This window comes from Camelus bactrianus, chromosome 1, assembly GCF_048773025.1.
Source record: "Camelus bactrianus isolate YW-2024 breed Bactrian camel chromosome 1, ASM4877302v1, whole genome shotgun sequence".
Taxonomy (NCBI): domain Eukaryota; kingdom Metazoa; phylum Chordata; class Mammalia; order Artiodactyla; family Camelidae; genus Camelus; species Camelus bactrianus.
In genome coordinates, this window is record NC_133539.1 from 625,050 (window position 1) to 652,062 (window position 27,013).

Here is a 27,013-nt window from a genome sequence, read left to right on the forward strand (position 1 = left end):
CCAGCGCTGGCTCACTGGCGGGCAGAGCCGCTCTCAGGGCCTCTGGCTGCTCGCAAACCGGTGTGCACGCTGGGTCCTGGGCCCCAGTGGTAAGTGTGAGACCGGGGAGGCTGTGGGCTGCTGGGTAGGGCTGCGTCCCTGCCCCGCTGGCTGCTTGGCGGACGTGTCCCAGGACAGGCGCTGGCAGGCTGGTGGGTGGGGCTGCGTCCTGACCCTAACAAGCCGGAGGGAGGACTCCATAACAGGCCCTCGTGGTGGGAGGAGCTCCCCAAAACGGCCGCCCCAGTGTCTGGGGCCCCAGGTGAGCTCCAGCTGCCTCCCGCCTCTCTGGAGACTCCCTAGGATCAGTTGCTGGGTCTGATCCAGGCTCCCCCCGGGTCCCGGAGGGTGTGAGATTTTGTGTGCATCCTTTAAAAGTGGAGTCTGTTTCCCACTGCCCTCTGGCTCTCCTGACAGTAAGTCCCACTGGCCTTCAAAGCCAGACATTCTGGGGGCTCGTCTTCGCAGAACAGAACCCCTGGGCTGGGGAGCCCCTGTGGGGTGCGGCCCTCTGGCCTCCTGTCTGTGGGGCGCCCACCCAGGGGGCGGGGCTTGGCCCACAGGGCGGGGCTTTCTCTCTCGCTGTGGCTCCTTCTTTGTGTCTTTCGTGGTGGAAGGTCTTTTCTGCTAGTCGTCCAGTCTTTATCATCCTGAGCTGCTCTGTAAACAGCTGTCGTGCTGCTGTGCCCAGGGGAGGAGCTGAGCTCAGGGTCTCCCTGCTTCACCACCTTGGCCCCTCCCCACTCCAGACGTCTCCCCAGCAGCGGCAGAAGGAGGAGGATGGCGTCCTTTGCCTTTAACGCTGTGAACTGGAATTCTACATCCTGGCCAGATGGATGGGCCACAAGATCAGCGTCAGGGACATCATGAATTCCTGCTGTGATGTGACACACTTAGAATTCCGTATTAAAAGGGTGTCTAAGAGAACATCATATGTTTGGACATTTGCTATCATTTTAATAAGTAACCTGTGGGTTACGCGGAAATCTTGAGGGAAATGAAAAAATACTTAGAACTGAACGACAGTGAAAATACCGTGTCACAACTCGCGCACACAGCGGAGGCAGCACCTGAAAACGTGCCGTCTCAGCTGTGTCTCTCAAGAGGCAAGTTAAAAACAGCTAATCATGCAACTCAAGGAACTGAAGGAAGCGCAGTGTCACAAAACAAGCGCAAATAAACACGTGAGGGAATACTCGACACTCACAGAAGTCAGCCAAATGGAGAGCAACGAAAATAACGTGAAGGGCAAGTCAGAAGCTAGCACTTGGAAACGATCAATAAGCTGTACTGATGTTGGCAATGTTGAGCAAACAGGGGAGAAGACACAAGTGAGCATAGAGAATGACAACGGAGAAGTAACTGCGGGGAGAAGGAAGGCTGAAGGCTCCGCGCGGCTGGCCTCTGACGGCCCGAGCTCCGGGGTCGCGTCAGACAGAAGCCCGAGCGCAGTGCTGACGGCAGGGGCCGCACAGGGAGGCTGCACCCAGCTTCAGGACACACTGACGAGCTGCTCCAGGAACTGGGAAAGGGCGGAAGGCTGGTGTGAGCTTAATTCTGAAGCCAGCCGAGGGCAGCCAGGGCTCTAGCCACTGCCCAGCTGCGGGGAGGGCCATTCCCACTGTGCCGAGCGCAGAACAAGAAAACAAAGCAGTAGGTTCACACTAGTTACAAACGTGGATGAACAAATTCCAAATAAAACATTAGCTCGCCAAAATTCAATAGTACGTTCTTCAAAAATTACACGAGAAAGTAATCGTCATCTGTGAATGCAAGACCTTCAAAATTGAAAGTCAGTCATTCTAATCTGCCGTATGAGTAGACTAAAGGAGAAAACTACCTCAACCAGTCAAAAAATGCGTGTGATCAGTTTCAACACCTATTAACGTCACAAACTCTGAGCAGACTGAAGATGGAAGCAAGCTTTCCTAACCTCGTGAAGCTTTGCTGCCGGATGTCCTCGCTAAGTCTGGAAGGGAGAGAATGTGAAGCAACGGTGGGATGGAAGAGGCCACTGTCAGCTAGGACAGCCACTGGGACCAACAGCCAAAGTCAGCCTAGCAAGGTCGCCAGGTAGGAGATGAAGCTGAACGCCAGCAGACTGGGTTTCAGCTTGGAGATGTGGGGAGCCAGGAGCACCACTCCCATCAGAACAAGAAAAACTGTACAAAGTGCAAATTAATAGCTTCTCTTGGAACCATCAGAGAATGAGGCCACAAGAGAAACACCTAGCCCCAAATCCAGACAGATAGATGCCTGTAGGATCGAGATTTGCTCACCTGAAGCCCATAACCGGTGGTAAGATGGTAAGACTGGAAATGTTTTAACAAACTGCTGAATGCTGAGTGTGGGCTAGCAAGCGAGTGAAACCTCTGGGGGCTGCAGCCCTACGGGGGCTGGGGGAGGGGACATCACCAGTGCTGAAGGAGACCCCAGACCACCTCCCAGCTCATTCCTGGAGCCAAAGCCTTAATCTGCAGGAGGACGGCCATGAGGGCTGGTGGAAGCCCTACAGCTGGGCAGGGATGGGGCCACAAAGCGGCTCTCCCCTGGGGGGCTGGGTAGCTGCACTCAGGCCCAGGCGGCCTCTGAAGAAAGGCCTTGGCTACCTCTAGAGGCCAAGGGAGGGCAGCCAGTAAGTGCCCAGGTGCCGGCCACTTCTGATCGGCTGACCTGGGTGGGGCTCATGAGGGTACTTGCTCAGCGATCACTCATCGCAGCGCATGTTTGCTTCCATGCGCTTCCATGCACGGGTGGTACATTTCACGGCAAAATGCGTCAAGTGACCTATTCAACATAGAAGCTAAACAACGTAATTTGTAAACTTTGCGAAGGAGGCAGGTCAGAGAGCTAGGTCCTGACAGGGGTGACTCACTGTTTCCAGACACAAAGGCTGCCCTCAAGACCCCAGGGGCTGGCGGACAGTCCAGGACCTCATCGTGTTGCAGCATTTCCTCTTCCTGCCACCCTCCCTCGAGGGGGAGGTACAAGGACAGCCTGGACTGCAGCGAATGCTTGAGGGCAGAGCTGGAGAGCAGACACCAGGCTGCGACTGGAACCAGTTCTGGGCCTGGGCTGCCAGGTGATGGCACAGGGGGATAAGAGGTGCTGGAAGGAGAGGGGGGTGGGGGGGTGCACTGGGTGACAAGGCAAAATAAAGAGTTACAGCTAACAAGCCAACAAAGAAGGCATAATGGGATAATAAAATACTAAGTGAATTCAGAAAGTCAGAAAATGAAGAAAAAGGGAACAAACAGTATGGGACAAATACAAAACGATGAGCTGTATGACAGTTGTAAATCTAAGTATATCAACAATTACACTGAATGTAAATGGTCCAAATATCCCAATGGGAAGGCAGAGATTATCAGACTGGATTTAAAGTTACAGATGTATAAGAAATAGATTTTAAATATGAAACACGAATAGGTTAAAATAAAAGGATGGAAAAAATATGCCGTGCTAACCCTAATCTAAATAATACAGAGAAGCTATGTTTGTATCAGACAAAGTAGGTATCAGAGGAAAGGATACTACTAGAGACAAAGAAGATAATTTCATAACAGAGGAGGAGGTTGAGCTGGAAGACATAACAACACTAAACGCTTATGCACCTAACAATAGAGTTTCAAAACAAAGCAAAAATGGATAGACCTGCAAGGAGAAACAGACAAATCCACAAACGCAGTGAACTGCACAGACTGTAACAAACAAGATTTGCACACAAAAATCCACTGTATTCTATATACTAGCAGTGCACAATTATAAACTGAAGTTAAAACATTTAAGTCTGTATGGTAAATATGAACTACTTCAGGGTAAGTCTGAAAGAAGACTTGTAAACCTGGATGCTGAAAACTATGAAACATTGCTGAAAAAAATTAAACATAAATAAATGCAGAGATACACCTTGTTCATGGATCAAATGACTCCGTATTGTTAACCTGTCAATTATCTTCAAATTAAGAAAATTAAAAGACAGATTCCACACCATCTCAATCAAATCTAGCACATTTTTTTTTTTGTGGAAAATTACCAGCTGATTCTAAAATTCATATAGAAATGAAAAAGGACCTATAATAGTCAAAGCAATTTTGAAAAAGAAGAACAATGTTGGAGAACACATACTTCCTAATTTTAAAACATATTATAAGGTTACAGTCATCAAAACAGTGTGGTATTGGCATAAAGACAGACAAATAGATCAATGACCAGAACAGAGAGCCCAGAAATAAAGCCCCACGTACAGGGAGAGCTGATTTTTGATAAAGGTGCAAAGGCAATTCAGCATGGAAACAAAATGACAGAACTTCTTGAAGGAACCACATGAGAACATCTTTGTGACTTCGGGGCAGTCAAAGATGTCTTAGATGCGACACTAAAAGCACAGTCCATGAGAGACAAGCTGATGATTTGGAAAACCTTCTGCTCTTCAGAAGACGCCACCGAGAGACTGACAAGATGAGCCACGAACTGGAGGGAAATACACAAGAAGGACATCGCGCGTCTGATGAAGGGCTCAGTCCTGGCCATGAAGAGGGCCTTGAAACCCGATCAGAGGAGAACCGAATTAAGAAACGGGGAAAAGATCTGAACAAACACCCAGCGAAGAAGGTGTGGGTGGCAAACCAGCACGTGAAAGACGCCCCACATCATTAGTCATGAGGGAGACGCAGGTTAAAACCACAGTGAGACATCACTGCAGCCACGAGGGGGCCCGAAACTGACAAGACAGCGCACTGCACGCCGCTGAGGATGTGGGTAACTGGGCTCTCCCTGCGGTGTGGAGAGAACGTGAAATGGTCAAACCACTTTAGAAAACAGCCGAGCAGTTTCTTAAAAAGTTAAAACGTACACCTGTCACACGAGCCCACTCCTGGGTGTCTACCTGAGAGCCGAAGCGTCCGTCCAGCAGAGGCTGGTGCACGAGTGTTCGTAGCCGGCTCATCTGGGGACGTGGAGTGTGAGGCAGCTCCTCGGGGTGCCCGGCGTCGTCTGGACAGGTGACATGAGCACCTCGCCTGGACCCCTCCCTGGCCCCGCCTGAGGCACCCTCTCCCCGGCTCCTGGGGGTTCCTGTGTGGCGCCCCTCCTGGCCTGCTGCTTCCGCCTGGACTGCGGTCCGCTCACTGACCTCAGAGTGCACGTCTCCACAGGGGCGGGGGCAGCATGTCTCAAGTCCTCGTGTCCCAAACTGAGCTCCCGTCCACAGCCCCCAACCTCCCGCCTGCAGCCTCCGCGCTCACGGAGGACAAATCACCCTTCCAGCCTCAGACCAGGAGCCTTCATTCATGTGGCCTGGGTCCTCTTTCCTTCACAGCACATTTCTGATCTGTTGGGAATCCCGTTCGTTCTTCAAAGTGCCTCCAGGACCCAGTGCACCTGGCCTGAGTCCCACCTTCTGCTACTGCCACCTCCAGGGGGCTCCCCAGGGGCCGCCCGGCACTCCTGCTGCCGTCCACACTGGCTCCGGCTGCCCCCGCCTCCTTTCCTGGATGCGCACAGCTGGGGCCCCACATCAGGCCCACCTCCACCTGCAGCTTCTGGGGCCCCACCTTGAATACTGAGCACCCCACAACCTCCACGTGGTTGGCTTTACCCAGAGCAACTCTCGCTTTCTAGGGCTTTCCTCATCCCGTCTCCTGGCCAGCCCTGCCCTGACACTGATGGAGGTGCCCAGAGGAAGGCTTGTGTCCACCTTGTCCCTGCCACCTCCCTGGCCCTGAGCAGTGGCCAGCACCCGGCCAACACGTCCAGTGGGTGCATGAGGGAACCACAGCTCTCAACTGCCGGGCTCGCGGTGTGGCCGGGCGCTGCTGTGCTGGGCACCCAACCTCGACCAGGAAACTCCTGGGAGGGCGACGGGGGAGTGTCTGGGCAGCCTGAGCACACAGGACGAGCACCTGGCCGGAGTCTGGGAGCGGGGCAGCGTTCACACCGGGCAGACAGGAGGGGTTCCTGCCAAGAGATGAGCATTGTGGGCAGCACCCCTGGGCCACCGATGCGTCACGGGGTCTGGGCCAGGCTGTCCTCTCAGTGACGCAGGGAGGACAGTGCCCACTGCTGGAGCTCTGGCCCGACCACATGTCCCAGGCCCACCCACCTACTGGAGGGTCCCCTGAACCCCAGATCTGACTTGAGAGGGGCCCACACAGAGAGGCGCCCCTGGGCCCCGGGACCTGGGTCCCCCAAGGGCTTCCGTGTCGAGAAGGGTGCAGTGGGGCCCCCCAGGTCAGCACAGGCGAGCCGGGCGTGCACAGGCTCCCGCTGGGAGGCACGGGCTGTGCCCTCGGAGGTGGCTGGACTCTGGGCCTGGCGTTCCCTTCCTGTCGCTTCAAGTGCGTTTGCAAAAGTAAAACCAGAAAGACTCATGCAGATCGGACGTTAACAGGTGGCAGAGGGAGGAAGAGCTGCCCCTCAGACAGCTGGCGGCCCAGGCCGGCCTCAGGGCCACGGGCGGGCACGTGCGGGCCGCGGGGCACAGAGAGGAGCCGAGCTGGTGGGGCAGCGCACCACGTTTATTGAACTCGGAGCGGTGCCCGCCAAGGCGCCCCGGCCGGTCGGCGCGCTCAGCCCCGGGAAGCGGGGGCTGGCACCCCCATCCACCCTGCACCTCGGGTCAGGACCCCACCCCCTCCTCCTTCTCTCTGAACAAAGGCGGGGCACACTCGCCCAGCGCAGACCACAGGGGAGGGAGCCGGGTCGGCACAGGCGGAGGCGGGGAGAGGGCCACCCAAAGCAGCCGTGGCTCCAGGTGGCTGAGGAGGGGACGCGGCAGAAGGGCCGCCAAAGCGCCAAACCTACTCTTAAAACAGTTACACGGACACTAAGGGACAAGGTTTCTAAGACGTCACAGCTGGGAGTGCCCCGAAGCACGGAGAAGCACTACACTGCATGCCGATGCGCGAGGGGCCGGCGAGGGCGAGCCGGGCGGCAGCGTCAGGGTCCGGAGCACACACAGACGGACGGACGGACCTGCGCTGCCGGTGGAGCTCCAGGGCAGAGATACTTCTTAGTAAAGAAACCTCTTTATATTTGCAAGGAGGGGCAGTCTGTACAGAGTCGTGAGCGGGCGGGCGGAGGACCGGCGGGATTACAGCGCGCCCATCCCAGTGACCTCGGACGTCAGCCTGGAAGAGACAAAGGCACGGGGGACACAGGTCACCATGTCCTTCCAGCCCGGCTCCCCCCCGAGCTGGGGACCTGGGACCAGACCCACGGGGCCTTACTTCCCTGCCACAGGAGCCGCATGCCTGCCACAGGGGTGTGCCGACAGCCGTTTCTATGGCAACTGCTGGAAGGGGGCACAGGAGTCACACTGCCCACGGGGCAGCTGGACGTTCCAGGATAGGGAGGGGCCGGCCCAGCTGTGGTGGCCGGGTTCTCGCCCTGGCCCTGGCAGGGAGGGCAGGTGAGGCTCCCGGCAGCTTCGCTGGCTCCGCAGGACCTCATCCTCCCCCAGAGGCGTAACCTCAGGCCCTTGCCCAGCTCCCTGCCACATGCCCAACAAGCGTCTGGGTGGGGTCCTTAGATCACAGAGGTGTGAGAGCAGGAGGCTCCAGTGGCCTGTCCCTGAAGCCACACAACCCTTTTTGCTGCTTTTCCATTAACCCCAGCGTGTGGCTGAGCCCAGACCAGGACCCGGCCAAGGAGAGGATGCATGTGGTGGGGCACGGGCAGGTGCAGGCAGGGCGACACCCTCAGCTTGCCCTCGGGGGCAGGGGCCTCACAGGGCCCACTCCCAGGCGGATGCTGCCTCGGGGGGTGGCGGTACTGGGGGCAGAAGGCCAGCAGCCCCAGTAAGACGACAGGGGGAAGGCCAGTGAGGCCAGTCCAGTTCAACACCCCAGGGCCCCCGGGTGTGCCTCACATGTCAGCTGGAGCTGGCAGTCCGGCCACGAGGCAGGTGTGCACCGAGCCCAGCAGTGCCGACACAGGGCCCGCCCCTGTCCCGCCCCCGCCCCTCATTCTGCACAAGGGACAAGGCAGGACACGGGCCTGTGGGGATGAGGCCTGAGGGTGAGAGGCTTAGCCTCAGACACTTCTCTGGACAAGTCCAGGGCCACCTAAAGGTGCCAACGCCTGGCGACTTGTCTGGGGCCTTGTAGGCACCACTGCCCTGTAAATGCTCTCACCGGTGGGTAAAAGGTCAAGTGTGAAAGTGCAGAGGAGGGTGTGGGCCGTGTCCACCTGGAGACTCTGCCCACCACGCCCACCCCAACCCCCCGCCGGGAGACGGAACCTCCCGGGGGCAGGACTGACTGGCCTGTCCAGATTCCCGTCCCGCTGGCAGGCCCCGCGGCGCTCACCTGGCATTGATGAGGTACTGGGCGAGGCTGATGTTGGCCGGGGTCCCTGTGATGGTGATCTGGCGCTCTGACGACCCCTCCGTGGCATTGGCAATTTTGATCTGAGCTCCAGACATCTGTCGAATTTCATTGATTTTGGTCCCTTGGCGTCCAATTATGCAGCCTATTAGCTAGAAGGACAGAGGAGCTTCTCAGAGGAGAGTCCAGGGGGCTCAGGCGCAGTGTGTGCGGGGCTGGAGGGACAGGGAAGCTGGGCAGACAGGCCTGCCTTGGTCTCCTCACAACAGTCTCCAGAGAGAAGAGGCACCGCACACCCTCCTTCCTGCTGCAGAGGGGAGCTGTGGGCCCCGGGGCTCTGCTGGACCCCCAGCCGTGAGAAGTCCTGACAAATCAAGAGACCGTGGTCACCTTACCCAGTGTCCTCTGGGGGCCCCGAGGCCATGTGGGTGCCTCCTTGGCTGTGCCCTCAGGCTGGAGCGATGTTTGTTTGAGTGGACCTGTGAACTGCACACGTCCCCAGCCATCACCACACCCCACACACGGCTGCCCCTCCAGGACAGGTGGCCCACTCCTGGCCTGGCGTCTTAGTTTGGGGATGGAAGTCAGCCTTCTTGGGACAATCCAAGGATTCAGAGGCCGGCTGGGAAAGGCCCCAGCATGTGAGGGGAGCTCGTAAGGCCACACTCTCGCTGAGCCTCAGGAGGAAGAGACCACAGCCTTAGACACACAAACCCAGACAAACCAGCTGCTGCAGCAGGCTCACAGGAACCCCAAACCCTCTGGAGGGCCTGACACACAGCACACTCCCCGGCCATCTGTTCCCAAGGGCTGACCCCGAACCAGGGCAGGGCCTTCACTCGGGGTCAGCAGGGCACCCCAGCTTCCCAGGCAGCTCTGGCACCTGAATTCCAAGTAAACCCTGAAGCCCCCACCGGCTCCCTCCTTGCCTGGTATCTTGGGGATGTGGCGTCACTGCTTAACGAGGGAAGGGGGAGGGGCACACGTGGGGTCGGGGAGGGGCGAGGGCCCGGGCACACTCACATCATTGGGAATGGTGAGCTCATGAGTGCTGGCCGGGGGGCTGGCATCCAGACCTGGGGACACCAACGGGAGACGGTTAGGCTGGCGGCAGGCTGCTCCCACTGCACCCCGGGGCCCGGCCCACACTCGGCCCACAGGCAGGCGGGGCTGGGATCTGGCCCAGGGTGAGGGTCAGCGTTGCTGAAGGCAGGGGCCTGTGAGCTCTCAGTCCCCAGCTGCAACACCGTCCTGAACCCACTTTCTCTCAAAACAAGGACAAAGAAACCCAAGCAGGATGGCAGTCCAGGTTTTGTTCTGGGCACAAATGATCTGACTCGTCTGCCATGTTGTACGTGGTGCTTGAGTCTCCTGAGGCGCCCTCCACGGGGTTCAGGGACACAGGCCTTGCTGGCCACACCCGCCCTGGGTGCCCACCCTCCCTCAGCTCTCACCCCCTGCTCTTCCCGCTTGCAGACCCTCGGCCCTGCTGCGCCACAGCTGCCCCCACCCATCCCGGCTCCGTGGCCCAGGTCCACCGCACAGCTTGTCCAGTTTGGAGCAGGGAGACCTGAGAGCCGGGCCAGGGGCAGACCATGAGCTTCTATGTGGTGTCCTGGGCTGGAGATGCACTCCCAAGCCTAGTTCACTGCACGCCCCAATTTCTGTCATTACAAGCCTCAGTCCAGGGCGGACCAAGTCGGAGATAGCCTCTGAGTTCGAGGACAAGACCTTCACTTTCTTTGGAAACAGTGACAACAAAATGCAGGGTGGGCCGCGACGGGCACTGTCGGGAAAGGCGGGGTCTGTCCTCTCAGGGCAGACATCTCCACGCCAGGAGGTGTCTCAAATGCAAAGCCCACAGCTGAGACCCTGCCTTTGGTCCCCCAGGCCCCATGTGTCCTGGTGTCATGGGCGCCGCGGCTCAGACCCAGAGCCCTCGCAACAAACCGTCACAGGCCAGCTCTCACATTTTCAGAATATTCCGGAGCCTGAGCCCTCTTCCCACCCATGCTCCCATCTCGCTGGTGTCTGCCTCTGCCCTCGTCCCGCAGTCTAATCTCCACACAGTCCACCGGGGTCACACGTGCAGCTCAGGTGCCTTCCAGACATCTCCAAGGCCGCCACGGCCCGCCTCCCCCTGGGGCTCCGCTCCTGCAACTGGCTGCAGGCCGGCACTTGTGTCCCCAGAACTTGTGTTCGTGATCGGCAGCGTCCAGGGCAGGAGTGGCCCTGGGAGGGCGGGGCTGCTCTGGCGCCACGGAGCACAGGGCTTAGTTGGCAAGTGCTGAGCGGACTCACCCCAAACCGTCCGCCTTTTTCCTCTCGCTTTCAATACGATCGCTTGGTTGTTCAACCATCTGACACACTCAGTCAACAATGACACTTAAAATGTCGCTTAGATTTCCTCAGACCTGAGTCCTGGCTCGGGGTGGAAGAGCTGACAGTCACACCTGTTCACCGTGGCACATTTGAGAGGAGGGGACGTTCTCAAACAGGTACTGAAGCCAAAGGAGCCCAGTGGGGGCATCCCGCTCACGAGACGTGAGCGCTGCCACCCCGCGCGGCAGGCGAGCCTCGAGGGCGCAGGCAACCAGCGGACGTGCCCCTCGCCTGCCGCCGCGGTGGGCGCCTGTGCGTGTGGGTGTGCGTGCTCAGGCCCGGCTGGGGGTGGGAGAGTGGGGGGGCCTCCCTCCTGGGGAACTCGGGTCCCCCGGGGCCTGCGAGAGGGAGGTATCACAGGGACCTGTTAACACGAGGCCCATGGCCCAGGGGCCGTGCGCGGGGGCACGGCGGGGTGGGGTCCGGGTACGCCAGGCCCTTGGGGCCCGGGTGGCCTCCAGGAGAACACAGCCGGGAAGCTATCTGAACTCCTGTGACGACCTGCAGGGGCTGCACAGACATACGTGTGCTGCCGCCCAGACCTGCAGCCTCGCAAAGGAGGTTATCCACATCCACGACCAAATACATTCTGTGAATGCTTCTCTCTAACTTGCCTCCATTAAATTCTGTGTTAACTTAGCGGCTACACAGAGACAGAACCCATGTGAGTGCCCAGAGCCCCAGAGCCGGGGTCTCAGCTCGCTCCTGAGGGGTGGGTGAAGGGCAGACGCGGCCGGCGGGGACGTCTTGGGACTTTCTCGAGCCCCGGCCTCGCCCTCCCTGAGGCCGGAACACAATGGGGGTGACAGCTGAGACCCGCAGGAAACACCCTTCTCTTGCCTTCCTGCTCTGACCCAGGCTCTCACGAGGCCCGTGGGGGTGGGAGAGTGGGTGGAGCCTCCCTCCCAGGGAACTCACTCAGTCCAGGGCACCGGCTTCCCATGGCCTTGCTCCCAGACGGCCTGTCCAGGAGCCGTGCCCTCTGCTCCGAGCCCAAGTGACAGAGCTAGGGCTCTCCGCCCTGCCTGCCCGTCGGGGACATTTCAGCGCAAGCCTCGCCCCGAGTGGCACCTTGGGGTGACGTCTCGTCTCCTAGGAAGCATGTGTCTGGGAGGCACACATTGTGTAAATTATCCCTACGGGCCCTAAATGCTGTGCCACCGGCAGAATAAACAACAGCACAGACGGTGGCTCAGACACTCCGGGGGCCCTGGATGGTGCGGCCGCTCTGCTCAGAGCCCGTCAGAGCCCATGACCCACCACCGCGCTCCCAGCAGCGGCCCGGGCAGCCCTGGAGCCGGCCACTGGGGCTCCAGCCCTGCACGGCCCCGGGCGGCCCCGGCCGTCCCTCCACCGAGGCGCTGGGCTGGGTGGGCAGGCCTCCTTGCCCCCTCCTCCCGCCAGGTCGTGGCCGGGAGCCCAGCAGGGCGGCCGCGCGGCCTTCCTGGCCTGCTTGCTCTCCGTAGCGTGGTTTTATTTTACCTGACGACTGGCCCATCAGATTTTGAGCTTCTTCGGAGGAGTGTAAAGGCAGCTTTTCTCCTGGAGAGCAGAGAAGAAACAGATTTAATGTTTTGCCCTCAAGGAGATAAGCAAGGTCACTTCAACTAGGGAAGCTCAAAGTCTGACTGGTGCGCCCGGCGGGCTGCCCCAGGCCCAGCCACAGAGGCGACGCTCTGCCACTATCGGGGAACCGGGCTGGCCGCACACAGCCGAGGGGCCCGCCCTGGGCCAAGCAGCGTCCGGGGCGGGCCACCCGGGTGTGTGCTGCCTCCTGCAGGATGACTTCCCCGCCTGCCCGTCTGGGCTCTTGCTTCTGCGAGAACATGTGTGCTCCAGGGCCAGCAGGTGGAAGGGCGCCCGCAGGCCGGCGGGCGGCAGAGCAGGGCGGACCCTGGCTTCACAGAAGGCCAGCTGCGGGGGCTGACCCACCACAGAGACAAAGACAGACCTCCCGCCCGCCCTCGGCTGCGTTGGGACCTGCGTCCCCGGCATCACGACAGGGCCGTGCCTGTGCGGCTCGCTGCCTTGAACGCAGACAGCGCGGGAAGCCCCCAGCGAGAAGGGAGGAGGTCAGAGGGCGCGGGTACGTACCGGGGAGAGCGGGGTTGGTCTGTCCGAGGGGAGGAAAGGGGGGTTGCTGCATGGCCAGCTGGTGGAGCTTGGTCAGCTGCGGGGGCAGGAGGGACACGAGAGCTAAGAAGGTTATTGTCATCGAGTGTAAGTCACACCAAATCAAACACGCGTAACAGAACTCTGCACAGGTAGATAGGAGGGGCCATGCGACACATGGCGGACGCAGCAGCACTCAAGGACTTGGCCTGGGGTGACCAATGGGCTGTGGGCGGTGGGCGCACCGGGTCCCTTCCTCCCCTCGGCTGCCTGGCAGCTCCCGCCCAAACCAGCCCCTCTCCTGTGGCCAGGCTGTGAGGAGGCTGCCTGGCCTCGAGCTCTATGGGAGGGTCTGAGAGCCACAGAGCAGGACCGGCTGGGCCCCAAGCGCCTCGACGTCATGCTGTCACTTGCAGACTCAAGCCGCTCCCTCCTGCCAGCCCCGTGCAGGGCGCAGCCCCGGGCCGGGCCTGGACCGCTGCCTGGCCAGCCTGCCTCCCCCACAGGCCCCGGCTTTACCCAAGGGTGACTTGGAGGAGGCCACCCGCAGGGCTCGCAGCCCGTCCCCTGTGACCTCCGGGACGACAGAGGTGTGCTGTGAGAGCTGCCCCCTGGAGGGCGCAGGGCTCGTCTGGGACCTCCCTGCGCCTGTGCCCCTTCCTGCCTGTCCCCCACCCCCCAGACTTCGGTGGGGCTCTGAACTGCACTTTCCTTAGTTATTTTTATTCGAGCCTTATTTCTTAAATAAACACTAAAAATAACAGAAGGTAATGGTGAATGTGGTGAGACTTGGCTGAACGCTGGAACCGCCCACCCTTGGAGACTCTGGGGCCATGGTGTCCTCAGCAGAGTGGAAGGTGGGGTGGCACATTCCAGGACCGCACGCAACCCCCAGCCTCCCCCAGACGGAGACCAGCCCCCATGCGTCCCAGAGCAGGCTTTCAGCGCCCTGACTCTTGTCTGAAGGCGAGGATGGGGCCCCACGGAGCCCCACGGCTGGCGGGTGGGGCCCTCGGAGCATTGCAGGCGTCCCAGGTGAGACGAGGCTCTGACCAGTCACCACCCGGGTCCTGCCGTGCAGAATCCGTGTCGGGGAGGCACGAGCACTGGGCTGTCCCTGCACCTACACGGACGAGCCCTCGGGGGACAGAGGAGTGGGCTGCTGCTGGCCTGTGGCCGGCAGGCTCTCCTAATAATTTAAACACCAAATGCCCCTTCCCAGTCTGTGGAGGATCACCTCCGCCCCCCGAAGGCCCCTCCCTGTCCACTGCCCTGCAGGTGCAGCTGTGGGGACAGGGGCTGGTGGAGCCTTGTGGGCCGGCCCAGCCTCTTCCCGCTCCTGCAGGTCAGGGCCTTGGCGCGAGGCAGGTGGACGCAGCCCCGGGCTCGCCTTCCAGGCAGAAGCTCAGCTGCGGGAGCCGCTGGGAATCGGGTGGCTACTCCTGCAGCATCTGCCACCACAGAGGGTCCCCTCCCTCCCTCCTCGGAAAGGGCGAGCTGTCTTGAAAGCGGCCCTCCCTCGATGCCCCTGGCACTTGGGTGGCCTGCCTGGGGAGGACCAGCCACCTTCCAGGCTCAGCTGGCATGCCTGGAGGTTCTGAGGCAGGACATGGGGACCGTGGTCAGATTCAGCTCTGGGTGGGAGTCCCCAGCAAGAAGGGGCCGGGGGCTGACGGCACACCTGCTGCCCGGCAGGTCTGCCTGTGACCTTCCACCACCAGGCTCAGTGTGACCACAGCAGAAGGGCTCACCGGGAAACACCCTCACGGGGACGAGAGGTGAGAGGTGGCCCATACCTGCTGTGCCTGCCGCGGGCGAGATGATCCTGTGGGAAAGAAGGGGCTGGGGGCCGGGGACCCCGCCGCATGGCTCCTCTCCCCTGAACACACGCACAGCGAGCACGGGGACGAGGCTTAAGGGCTCCACTCCCGGGAGGGAGGAGGAAACCCCGTTTCTGGAGACAACAGGCGTCAAGTTGAAGAGCACAGACCAGCTCAGGGCAGGCTGGCTACCTGCTCTGACCGCCACTGGGTTCCACGCAGACCCGGCGCTGCTGCAGGCAGTGGGCCTGGCACGTGACCGGAGTCCTGGGGGCTCCAGCCCTTCACCCATGGCCAGGGCTGGGGGGAGCCTGGGGGTGGCCCTGTGGACAGTGGTATCCGCCAGCACTGAAGGACCGAAGCAGCCCTGGCCTGGCTGCTCTCTGCTCCTGGTCTGCTCTTCCCCTGTCATGTGTTAGTGCGTCCGACAGCCGGGCTGGCATGGTCCCCAGGAGGGCAGGGCCCACTCCTGCCTGTCCCTGAGTCCCCAGGAGTGCACAGCTGTGCGCTGTTCGGGATGGCAGGGGAGAGTGGAACTCTAGGGGTGGGAGAACCGGCCCGAGTCGGCCCCAGCACTGGCTGGCTTGGTGAAGACAGGCAGGTCTGGTCACGTGGATCTGTACCCTCATCTGCGAGACAGGGCTCCCTGTGAGTGAATGCAAGTTGTGTGGTGCTGTCCACGTTATTGGGGCAAATGAGCATCGTAAGCCAGCAGGGCTTCCCCACCCCACTGCCCCCGGCCTCCGCACCCTCCGATGCTCCTCTGGTCTGTCTGTCTCCCCCTCACTGTCAAACGGATGCGGAGCACATGGGGGTCCACTCCAGAGCCCGCCGGCCACGCGTGTTACAGGCACAGCCAAGAACCCATGAGGTGGGCTCCGCTCAAACCCAGAAAGTCTGACACTGCAACTCTGACCTGTGCCACTGCAACGTGTCTGCTGCTGTTCAGGACACAGAGGCCACACCAGCAGATAAATCCCCTCAAAGGTAAACTGACATCCAGAAGACTGGACAGTGGTGCCTGGATACACGCCCATCCGGCAAGTGGTGGTGAGCGGCCAGGAGAGCGCACGCGTCTGCCTAGGCTCTGCCCTGAACTTGGCCTCTTTGGGACTCAATTTCTGCATTTTTTAAAAGGAGGGAGCAGGACTAAGTGCTAAGGGGACTTTCCACTTTTTGAGATAATTCTGCCATAAAAAGAAGAGAAAATAAAATAAAATAAAATTAGACTTTCTCATCTGACCAGCACCTACAAATCACTGGGCGGGAAGGGCGGGGAGGGCAGGGGTGGGGCCAGCAGGGGGGACCCTGTAGCAGACATTTCTCCATAACTTGCCTTTTCCATTTGACTTTGTGCCAGGATATGAAAACCGACAAACACGAAAATCCTAAGCACTCATAGCGGACAGCTCCGGAGCCGCCGCCAGGTGGGCGCGGCAAGCCGGCCAGCCCGGCGGTCTGACCCGAGTTCCTGTCTCCCCTCCCGCGAAGTGCCTGCCTGTGTCTTCTGTTTTTTTGCTCATCCTACTTTAGTTACATGTGCTTGAAAAGCGCCCCCCGACACGGTGCCTTTAGAGAAAGAGACTTTAAGCATCTTAGTGGAGTCAAATCCATCAATGTTTTTATGGTTTGTGCTTATGTTTTAAGAAAATTTCCTGGACCTGTGAACTGAAAGCTGTTCCATGTTTTCTTCCGACAGCGCAGACTTCCCTGTCCCGTGTGGAAGCTGCTGATGCAGGGGAGTGGCTTCCCACCTGACCACTCACCCCCTCGCACCACTCACGGCCAGCCCGTTTTTCTCCTTGACCCACGTCGGCAGCTCTGGCCCAGGCCAGGGGTCCTCCTCGACGTCTGGCCCCGTCTGGGGACGCCGGGACCAGACCACACGCCTCGAGAGCACGGCCCGTGGGCCCTCCATCTGCGAGGACATCTCCGTACCATGCATCCTCTGTGTCAGCAGCTTGACGGGTCTCAGCTTCGTGCTGTCAGATAACATTTAAAACCACCCATCAGGATTCTGACTGTAATTGTATTGCATTTGTACCTCAATTTGGGAAGAACTGATATGGTTGAGATACTTGAATGTCCCATCCCTGAGTATCGCAGGTCTCTCCGTTTACTTTGGGCTTTTGGTCTCCTTAACCTTCAGTAAAGACAAGTTTGTTTGGTTTCAGGTCACCTTTTAACTGTTGATTTCAACTCAACTGCTTTGTAGTAAGTCTCGGCAATTCCAATTTTTGAAAGACGGTGAGTCTTCTCTCTGGCCTGGCACGCGATCAAGCTTTGCAAACGTTTTCACGACCTCCGCAGCCACGCTGGGGGGGGGCCCAGTGCGCGGCGGTCGGACCAGGCTCCCCGACTGCCGTCGGCGCCTTCTGTGTGCTTGTCTTCTTGGCCTTGATTCAAAGAGGCGTGTTAAGCTTCCGCTAAAATGCCTGTCAGGTTCTCTTAATGGCTTGCTAATTTCTTCCTGAGAATGTTTGAAGTTATGTTTTACATGCATACAGATTCAAACTGTTTATCTTCTAGTGAATCAATAAGCGATAACTAAGTAATTTGCCTTAAAGTCGTTTTTTCGCCACTGACGTTAACATCGGGGTATTAAGTTTCTTTGGGTTAGTATTTTCCTAGAATAATTTTCCTAGGTCCTTATTCTTTAGATGTGTCTCTTGAAAAAAGTTTTTTTTTAAATTTTTGTTTGCTTCTCTAAAAATGCTGTTTTAAAAAAATCCTGACACCCTTTGTTTTTCAGCTGAAAAGTTCCTTCACCTTGACCCTAGTTACCCCACGTGCAGGCTAGTTTCCGTCATCTTATCCCACCTGTCCTGATTTTCCAGGGTCTCCTCCTTTCTCGCTCCTTTTCTTCTGTACTGACTAGTATCTGCTCCCTCTCACCCAGTTTCTCCTTGGTGCCTTCATGGGAGTTGCAGAAGTGAACACTCTCCTGGAGGTCGTCACTTTGAAGTTGTAACACGCACGGTTAGAGTCTTAGTTCGGCGCCTCTGCCCTCCTCCCGAAGCGTCCAGGGACCTCCAGGACGCGTCAGCCCCTCAGCCACACCCGGTCCGGCCTGTGCTCGCTGGTGCCCGTGTGGTTCTGTCACGTTAAGTCCACAAACGAGACGGCACTGATTCTGACTTTATGAAGTTTGTTTTCATTTACCCAAACGTTTAACCTTTAATGTAGTCAAAACCAGCAAGGTTTTCTTCACGACTTGTGCTTGTGTTGATGACAGAAATGGTAATTCTCCCGGCTCACCCTTTTTCCTGCGTTTATAGCCCTTCTTCGGGGCTCCTTCTCCTACTGAAGGGGGCTCGTTAGAGGCTTGTTGGTCACACATGTTTGTCTGAAAACATCTGTATTTAGGCCTTTGGACTGGCCTCTTGAGGCAGAACTTCAGGTTGACAATTACTCTCTCGGCTTATGCCACCCCCTCCAGCTCCACCGCTGCTGGGAAGAAGCTGCCCCACTTTCTCACCGCGCTTCTTTGCGACGTTCTTTCTCTCTGGCCACTTGGAGGGTTTGCTTTTGTCTGAGGTGAAGTTTTGTTCCCCTTGTGTGGGATTTGCTAGGGTTCCGAATGAGAGGGGTTTTGTTTGCTGACTGACTCTGGGAAGTTCTCAGCGTTCACCTCTCAGGAGCTTCCCTCTCCATCCCGTCCCCTCTTCCCGGCTTCAGTGCACACCCGTCCTTCCTGCTCATCAGTGTTCTTAGACGTCCATGTGCAAACAGGTCACCAGGGGCCTGTGAAAATGTGGGTTCTGATTCTGAGTGGGTGGGGCACAGCTCAGTGCAGCAGGAGAGGCTGCAGCCCATCCTGGCGTGAACCCGGGGTGGGGGGGATGGCGGAGCGGCTGCAGCAGCCCAGCTCTCAGCAGCAGGGGCTGAGGGCATGTGTCTGCCACTCTGAGCAGAAGCCAGAGGTGTGGGCGGTGGGTGGGGCGTGCGTGGAGATGCGGGTCACTCGGCGCTGCTCTCATGGTGAGATGTGCGGGGCAGCCCCAGCGCCACAGCCCGCGGGGCGGGATCTGAGAGGGGACGCTCAGAGGTGGCGGGAGAGCGCTGTCATCATCAGGGGACGTTCGCTGCAGCGCCAGGACCGTGATCCACACAGTGTGCAGCCCTGCAGGCCCACTTTCTTCCAGGCTCCCCACCGGCTTACTCTCTCAGGAACAAGCTTCCCGGCAGGCGCGGGGCCCATCCATACCTGCTGAAATCCACGGTCCTGGGGAGGGACCGGCTGGGCCACTCCTGGACCTGAGCGCGGGGCAGGGGCCTCTCGAAGCTCCCACCTCCTGGCACAACCTGCCGGCCGTGGCCCCGGAGCCAGGCTCCAGAGGAAGGCAGTGGCCGTCCTTGCTTCTTCTTGGGGCCCCTTCACATGGCGGGGGTGCCAATGAGGGTGGGATGGGGAACGCTGGAGGCTAGAGAGCAGAGCCACACACGGGGTATGCTTGAGGTTGACCACTGTCCCCCGGTGTGATCACGCTGCAGTGATCAGGGGACAGACAGGGGACGATGGACAGATGGTGGTCACCGCACTGGGTCTGTCCAGGCTCCCATGTTCCAAGTCGGGGCCGCAGCCTCCCCTCCTGGAGCTGAAACTACTCGTGACCCTTGGCAGGGGAGGAGGGAGGTGGGCAGCAAGACCCAGGCCCACTTCCCCAGCCACCAGCCGTCCCTGCACATCCCGCAGGCCCAAGAGCTAGGAGCTTCCAGAAGGAGTCCCATAAAACAAAGCCAGCGGCAGGGGAGACCAGGAGGCCCAGAGGGAAGCCAGCGAGGGTAGAGCCCTGAGCCGTCAGTAGGGGTAAACCAGGAAAGAGGAAGAAAGACGGGTATTTTAGTTCCACGTAAAGGGACGCTCAGCTCTGAGACGTGTTTTCTCGTGGTCTGTGCCTGACTCACGTGAGGCACTAGCTGCGAAACAGTGGTGGGTCAGCCACAGTGCTTGGAATATCTAGTGTGTGCTCCGTTATCTCATAAAATAAATTAGCTCTTTCTGTAATTATTCTATTAGGCTCTAAGAAATGAAGCTTTAAAAATTCCTACTGAAAATTAAGCTCAGATAAAACTGCCTTCCTGACCGTCGTCACCGGTCACCAGCCGTCTTATCTTGTTTTGAATGGATTCTCTTAGCGGTGTTCTAGTCTTCGACTCTGTCCTTGCAAGGAAGGCATTTATCAAAGTCCTGCTGTTCTGGTCCTAACACCTGCCCCCCAACATGCTGGTCTCAAGAACGCTGGGTCCTGCACGAAGGCCTTTCACGATAAATAACCAAGTGCTTCAAATCTCCACCAAATGCAATAAGGTAATCACAGGACAGTTAGTCACAAAATAGTTTAAAATTCCCCCCCAAAATCTGCAACTACCCATTTTTTAAGAGGTACCAAGAAAATCACACGGAGAGAGCAAAACAACCGATCAATATAAAGACCAATCAGAGTCCCTTGGCCTCGCGAGGCCACGTGGTTCAGCCGAGGACACGCAGACCAGGAGGGCTTTGTGCCGGCAGCCGCAGGCGCTTGGCCGTGACACTTAGGCCCTGGGCGGCAGGGAAGCACAGCTTCGCCCTCGGGCCACAGGGCCGAGCCTGGACCTCAGAACCACGGGGCCAGGATGCTGAGTGTGCAGAGCGCCGAATCTGCCTTTGCACAGACGCATTTCCACAGGCAGAGACCGCCAGCCCGCGCTGAGTGAAGCCTGCCGCCGGGAAACCCGCTCCCACCCAGATTTCCATCATCCCCGCGGGGCGCCCAGCCAGCCCTACCCGCATTTCTGTGCTCACGCCGCCCGTCCCCCAGCTCCAGCACCTGTCCTCCCCTCGGTCCCTTTCCCTGGGCCCCAGCCACTGCCAGCCAGGACCACGAGGGCCGGCGTCACCCACGAGGGACCAGGGAGGTCCCTGAGCCCCCTCCTTGCCAGCTTTCTCTGTCATTTGATCCATGTGTGTTGCTTAATGAGGTTTTTTGAAAGGAAAAACTCAGTATCTCTTTTCTACTCGGCACAAGTCTCCCTGCAGTGACAGTGACTGAAGCTCTGTATTTCCAACAGACACTCATTTCGTGTCAGTTAATTCTTAAAACCCTCCCCTCCCTGCCTTTACATCTTGGGCAACTGGCTCTTCACTGGCCCAACTCAAAAACATGAGGGTTTGCAGAGCACGAGTGAGCATCGCCTGGCACCCCCCGCCCCGCCTGTCTGGACAGACCACCCAGGCCCCCAGGCTCACAGAGAGCCGACAGAAGGCCCCTCCTCACCGGCCCTCCCCTTGCTCGGCCTGCGGCAACAGCACAGAAGCCCGCCCCTACCTCTGCCTTCTCCCCCCCACCCCCCTGTACAGGCAGTGCAGACTCACTTCCCGCGCATCTGAAACCCTGAGCAAGGACCCGCCTGCCCCCGTTCTGCCCCGAGGGCTGCGCGGCGCCCTCCCCCGTGGCTCTCCCCGCAGGGCCCTCGGGACGTGTCCCACCTCCAGCCCCGACATTGCACTCAGACTGGAGCACCTAGAACAGGGCCTTGGGCTGCTCCACGGGCCTCCGACCGGCTGGCTGTCCGGCACGTGGGCACCCTGCTTCAGCCTGGGCTCCACAGGTGTTCAAGCGCCCTTCCCGACGGACCTCCGCCGATGGCGTGTCACCTGACGGCTGCAGTGCACGCGGCCTGCGCTGCCCCCACCCACTAGGACGGCCGCCACCCGAGGCCCCGCGGAGGATAAGCCCAGACTGCAGCCACCATCAATTTGACATCAGGCCAAGTCCTCCACGTGAGGAGAATTAGTGCTAAGAGGCTGAAGGTTATTCAGGGCCGTGGGCACGACACAGGGCAGGAGCACCGAGAATGCTATTAATATTATGTCTAATATTAATATTAGGAGCAGTCGACAGCAGCATGCGGGTTGGGGGGAAACGGCACGAGAGGGGAGGCAAGGGCGGAGTGAGAACTCACATCTGGGTGGGGAATGGCGTACTGTCCCTGGATCGTGTAGGCCTGGAAAGAGAGAGACTCCATCAGCTCGAGAAGCAGCTGGCCATGCGTCACCCCCCACATCTCCCCTGCAGGACAGGGGCTTTCTCCTGGCAGGGCTCTCCCATGAGCAGCCCCTCGGCCCTCCAGTCAAGGCTTTCCCCCTCGCAGAGCGAGCCGGCCCCACCGGCCGCCTTCCCGCAGGAGGAGAGGGAACCCTCCCAGGGCACTGGAGCTACGCCCAGACGTGAGCCGGGAGCTGCCCCCACGCCCCCAGAGCTGCAGGACGCTGAGGCTGGCCGAGCTGGCGGGAGGGAGGAGAAGGACCAGGTCGGAAGGCTTCCGACTCTCAGTCCCCCTGTGCCTAGAAAGAATCTAAGAACGACCTGTCTGACCCCTGCTCATAGATCTACTAACGGTTAACCTTTGGAAAATTTAAGCAGCCGTCAGAGGAAACACTGTCAGGAAGTATTTACCCTAAGAAAACCACATGATAAAAAAGGAAGCTTTAAAAGGTGACCCCAAACCAATTTTGCAAATGCCAGATTAAGTAAGAAATGCACCCAAGTCAGCCAGACTGACTGCCTTCCAGCCTCAGAGGACCAGGTGGCCGTTCCGACTCGGGGGGCACATGCTCTCGGTTGAACAGCTCCCGGGGGGCCAGGGCAGACCCCTAAGCTCTCGTTTTGGTATCACTGTCACTCGCCTTCAAGACAGTGACTCTGTGCAGCCACAGTGAGTGTGGGACCTGCAGCCTCTTCCACCACCCGCCCCCACCTGCCTAAACAGTCTGTCAGCAAAGATGCTTCCAGAAACTCATGGCCAAAAAACAAACAAAACACACGGAGTCAAGGGAGAGTAAAGACGAGGACCTGCCATCAGGACCCAGGGACGTGGAAGGTGCTCCACTCTGGGCTGCGCTCAGGGGCTGCAGGTGTGGAGGGGCCCAGGTGCGGAGGCCCCCACCTGTCCCAGGTGGGCGTGTGACACCACCAGCACCCATGCCTGTGGGTCCTCGTGCACCCAAGAGGGACACCTCAGGCCAGGCTGTGCGCCACTCCCGTGGACCCCACGGAGGGGGATTGCCGAGGTCCTGCCAAAGCTCAGGTTTTGAATCTGCTGGGAGTTTTCATCACAAAGAACCAGAGAGGAGCTAACGGCCAACCAGCCACTGGACAGGGGTCACGGGAGGGGAGGCCCTGGTCTGGGCGAGGCCGAGGGCACCTCGTGAGGCGTAAAGGAACCTGATCAGAGGCAGCCAACGTGTGCGCGGGTCCCCGTCTCCAGGTGTTGTGCAGAGGCCGCCGGGCACAAGCTCCGGGCGTCCCGAGTGTGACAGACCGCGGGACAACACGCACTCCCCAACAGGGCAGTTCTTCATCCCTGACTTCTCTCTGTCCACTCAGGTGTTACGGTGCCTAGCTCTACTCGAAGCGCATGGGCGCCCGCCATCCTTTCTGGACAGAGTGCGGCAGGTACGAGGTTCTGTCTGGACGACACCTCTATGGCCTGAACCTGCTGGACAGCAGGGGCTGCCTCTCTGCAGCGGGGGTGCCGCTGGGCCCGGAGACCCTGGGCCCTTGCATGATGGGCATCTTACAGACGGGTCCGGCAGATGCTCCAAGGTCTAGATTTCTCACGTGTCCTGCACGTGGGCAGTGAGGGCCTGGGGTCTGGAGGGGCCCCGTGCTGAGTTCGTATTCTGGCTCCTCTGCCCGGCTACCTGCAGTGCTGCGTGGTTCTCGAGTGACTCTGTCCCCGACTAATGACCAAGACTTAGTCACTGGCTACACCAGACTGTCCCAAGGGTACAGGTGCTGATGTCCTGGCAAAGCCTCGGACAGGCGTCCAGGGTGGCTGTGACCTCACCGCCCTGACTGTGAGGTGGGCCGACTGCTCTGCTTTGCTGGCCGGGGCTGGGCTCGGCCACACAGCTTCCTGGACTCCGGCTAGTGCTGATTGAGGTGACTCCTTTCTGGATAAAGTCCACGCTTCCCCACATGGGGTTTGTTCGCTCATTGACCAAGGGGTAGAGACCACATAGGTGACTCACGTGCTAGCTAACCATGAATTTGGGGGAAGGAAAAGGGTTCTGAATGGGGTGGGCCATCTGCAGCTGGCGGGGAAGCCGGAGGACCACGGACATGGGCTGCCCGGAGCCATGTGGCCGCATGGGAGCTGCTGTGTCCCTCCCTGCGGGAAGCACCACCAACACAGCTACAGAGGCAGGAACACAGGCCTGACCCTCACTTCGTGTGGGGGCAACCGGGAGATCTGATGAGGTTCCTTTACGTGGTGAGGAAGCGCCTGGAGACAGTGCATTCACGCCCCTTCCCCTGCCCCAGTCACCCTGGGGCATCTCCGCCTTAACTCTCCCTTGAACAAGACACACGGCGCAGCCGCGGGGACGCAGAGCTCCTCCTAGTACCACTGGCCTGGTGTTTTCAAAGTCCATCTACCGTGGCGACAGTGATCCTGCTGTGGGCAGGACAAGCTGAGCTGAGGACGTCCTGGCTGGTGCCCAAGGGCAGGAGATGGACCAGCCCCGCTATCCCCCTCTACTGGCCCTGCTAAGCCAACTGCTGGCCTTAGACAAACCTCTGTGACTCCGGGTTTTCTAGGCCCTTCCTGGTGGGAGAGAAAGGTCAGCGGCTCCAGCCAAAACAACAGGTGTGTGAAGCGGACGCCGCGGTTTGCTGGGCCTGCGTGGAGCGGGCTGGAGAAGGAGGGTCAGCCCTGTAACCGGGACGCCCAGCAGGGCCTCTTCTCCATCCTCACGCACTCCTGGGGGTAAACTCGTTTGTGGGAAACTGGGAACGCGTGTTTCAGGGGAAATGGGACCCTGGATCTTACGGTCCCATGAGCCTCAACCATGAGTCAGAGGTCACGGGGGCGGTCCTGGCCTCCTCCCTCCCCAGAAGCGCTAGTGGGCCAGAGTTGCGGTGCTGCCTGGGCTGACCGGCGTGAGCGCCGCCCAGAGTCCTCCTGGGCCAGGTCAAGGAGGAGATGTTTCCAGGCCCAGGCTCTGCGGGATGTCCGCCTTGGCCCTTTCCGTCTGCTGGACACTGCCCAGTGGCCTCCCCAGTGCGGCCCGTGTCCCCTGGGGCCTGGCTGTGGGCCAGGAGAGCTCTGCGTCCTGTGCGGGGCGGGGAGACGTGCACGTGAGGGGGAGAAAACCTGAGTGCACTAACGGGCAGCGGCGGGGGCTGCAGTAAAAGGCTGAGGTTGGCAGTGGAGGCCGCGAGCGGGTCGGCTCTTACCTGACCACCTGCAAAAATGACAGGGGTGGAGGCGGGCTTTGGGCGGTAGGGAATGGTGGCACCTTTCGGTGGGGACTAGGAAAAGGGACAGGAGAGGGAGAGAGAGCATTAGAGCAGCTTCGCAGCGTGACAGTTGTGAGGCCTCCTTCCGAGCCCGCCCCCCCAGGCCCCCCCGCCTGCCCCGGCCCCTCAGGTCCTCCACTAACCACTGCCCGAAATACAACCCCCGGCAGGAGGCAGCGGGCTCCTGCGGAGTGTGGGTCTCGGGCGGGTGAGACCGGAGGACTTGACCCCGTCTGCGCATGCAGACGACCAGACAGAGGCCAGACAGACGGCCGCCCGGCTCCCCAGGTGTCAGCCTGGGAGCCGCGCTCTGAGCCTCCTCCTTTAATCCTCGGGAAATAGCCCAGTGCCTGTGGCTCCGCCCGGCCTGCAGTGATGTTCAGGGGCCGTCATCACAGGAAAGTTCGAAACATTCAGCTTCACTGTTTAGAAACAGGGCTGTCTTTTAACGAAGCGTAGAGTCTGAATGGCGTTCCAGCTGCGATGCGGTTTGCGCCGAGTCCCTCTGACTAGTCTGCGTCCAGCAGCACAGGACCCTCATCTTCGGATGAACACTATTCAAGTGCCAGAAGTCTGCCGCTTTGGGTAAAGTCAGAGCAATCGGTCCACCCTGTGCCCTGGGTCACCCGCCTGCCCTGGGAGCAGAGTCCACCGGGCTGTGAGTCCGTCAGTTGGAGGCTCCACCAGCCAGAGGCAGAGTGCAGGGGCCAGGGCAGCCTGTCCTCGCCTGCAGTTCTTGAAGCCACTGCCCACTCAGGCCCACCCACAGGTAGGGATGTGGGGACAGGAGAGTGGTTGGCAGCTTCAACTCTGCAGCCTAGGCCACACCATGCCAGTTGTCCATGCCATGTGACCTTGGCCTGCTGTGTGACCTTGACCTGCCGTGTGACCTGGGTCTAGCTGTGAGACCTAGACCTGCTGTGTGACCTTGACCTGCTGTGTGACCTTGGCCCAGCTGCGTGACCTTGCTGTAAAGCAGAGAGGGCTGCTTCAAGGGCCCGTGAGCTGATGGTGAGGGGGTAACACTGAGCTCTCGTCTCCAGCATGTCTGCGGGTATGACTGGCCAGGGCTCTGTGTGGGCTCAGGGCAGACTTGGCTCAACACTGTTTGGAAGCGTGACTACACTGAGAATGAGCGAGTGACCGTTTCCACTGTGAGCAAGGGCTCAGTCTGGTTGCTGCCTGCCCTCCAGCCCCGAACTGGGTGGTAGGCTCCCTGGCCCTCAGCCTCAGCTGGTCACCCCCGCTCCACAGTGCCCTCTAACCTACAGATGGCGGTGCTGGGAGCTCTGCTGGGCCCTCTGGCTGTGACTCCCAGGTCCAGCTCTCCGGCGGAAGAAGGCCTGCTGAGCACAGCCCCGCTGCCAGGCCCGCGGCCCCGACACTCATGTCCGCACACTCCAGCCACACCTCCGGCAGCCCTCCCTCAGTGGGGACTTCAGGGGTGGAGACTCCAGTCCCTCCACGTTGAAAATCGGACCCGCTGCTTCCAGGCGCCACGACGTCTCCTCCCGCAAGACGGCTGTGCCGGCCTCCGGGAGATCCGCGAGACAAAGCCTCAGCCCTGCCCCACAAGGACCGTCACCCATGCTTCAGGGCCGCCATCTCCAGTCAGCACCCCTCCTCCCCTTGCCGGGGAGGGGGCCTGGCAGCTCCGACCTCGGCCGTGGGGTCACCAGCGCCACCCAGCCAACTGGGTCGGGCCTCTCCTGTGGGGCCCCGTCTGACCGGGAGTGCAGCTCAGCACCGAGTCCCTCCTGGCCCTGCCCTTCTGAGGGGCCCCCGCCACGGACCAGACGGGCCTGTGTGGTCTTGCTTCTCTGGCGTCTGCCAGACAGTGAGGGGGGGGGCCTGCCCGCCACCTGCCCAGGCCCCTTGCGGCCCCAGTGCCGAGGACTGAAGAGTCGGGCCAACGCTGATCGTCACCGTGACAGGTGTGTGAGGAAGACTCCAGAATAAAGCGTTTAGAAAAACACTTCTGAGTTCACAGTATCGTACTTCAGGAAGACAAAAACCACACAAATATTTTTTAAAGGAGCTGGAC

At 59.6% G+C, this 27,013-nt stretch overlaps 1 protein-coding gene across 9 annotated transcripts in view; it reads right to left on the minus strand.

Annotated features, from left to right (window-relative positions):
* Positions 1-6,536: 6,536 nt before the first annotated feature.
* The window catches only part of PCBP3 (poly(rC) binding protein 3), a 184,819-nt gene continuing 164,342 nt past the window's right edge, over positions 6,537-27,013 (minus strand). For 5 of the 9 annotated variants that reach the window (XM_074375553.1, XM_074375461.1, XM_074375767.1 and 2 more), the window contains 7 exons: positions 24,838-24,981; positions 21,629-21,670; positions 12,843-12,918; positions 12,231-12,290; positions 9,390-9,442; positions 8,349-8,518; positions 6,537-7,169 (listed from right to left, as the gene is read on the minus strand). In XM_074375553.1, coding sequence (XP_074231654.1) covers positions 7,133-7,169; positions 8,349-8,518; positions 9,390-9,442; positions 12,231-12,290; positions 12,843-12,918; positions 21,629-21,670; positions 24,838-24,981 — 582 coding nt within the window. In that variant the 3' untranslated portion in view covers positions 6,537-7,132. The remainder of the gene's footprint in view (positions 7,170-8,348; positions 8,519-9,389; positions 9,443-12,230; positions 12,291-12,842; positions 12,919-21,628; positions 21,671-24,837; positions 24,982-27,013) is intronic. The other 4 variants (XM_074375637.1, XM_074375599.1, XM_074375895.1 and 1 more) reach the window with 4 other exon arrangements.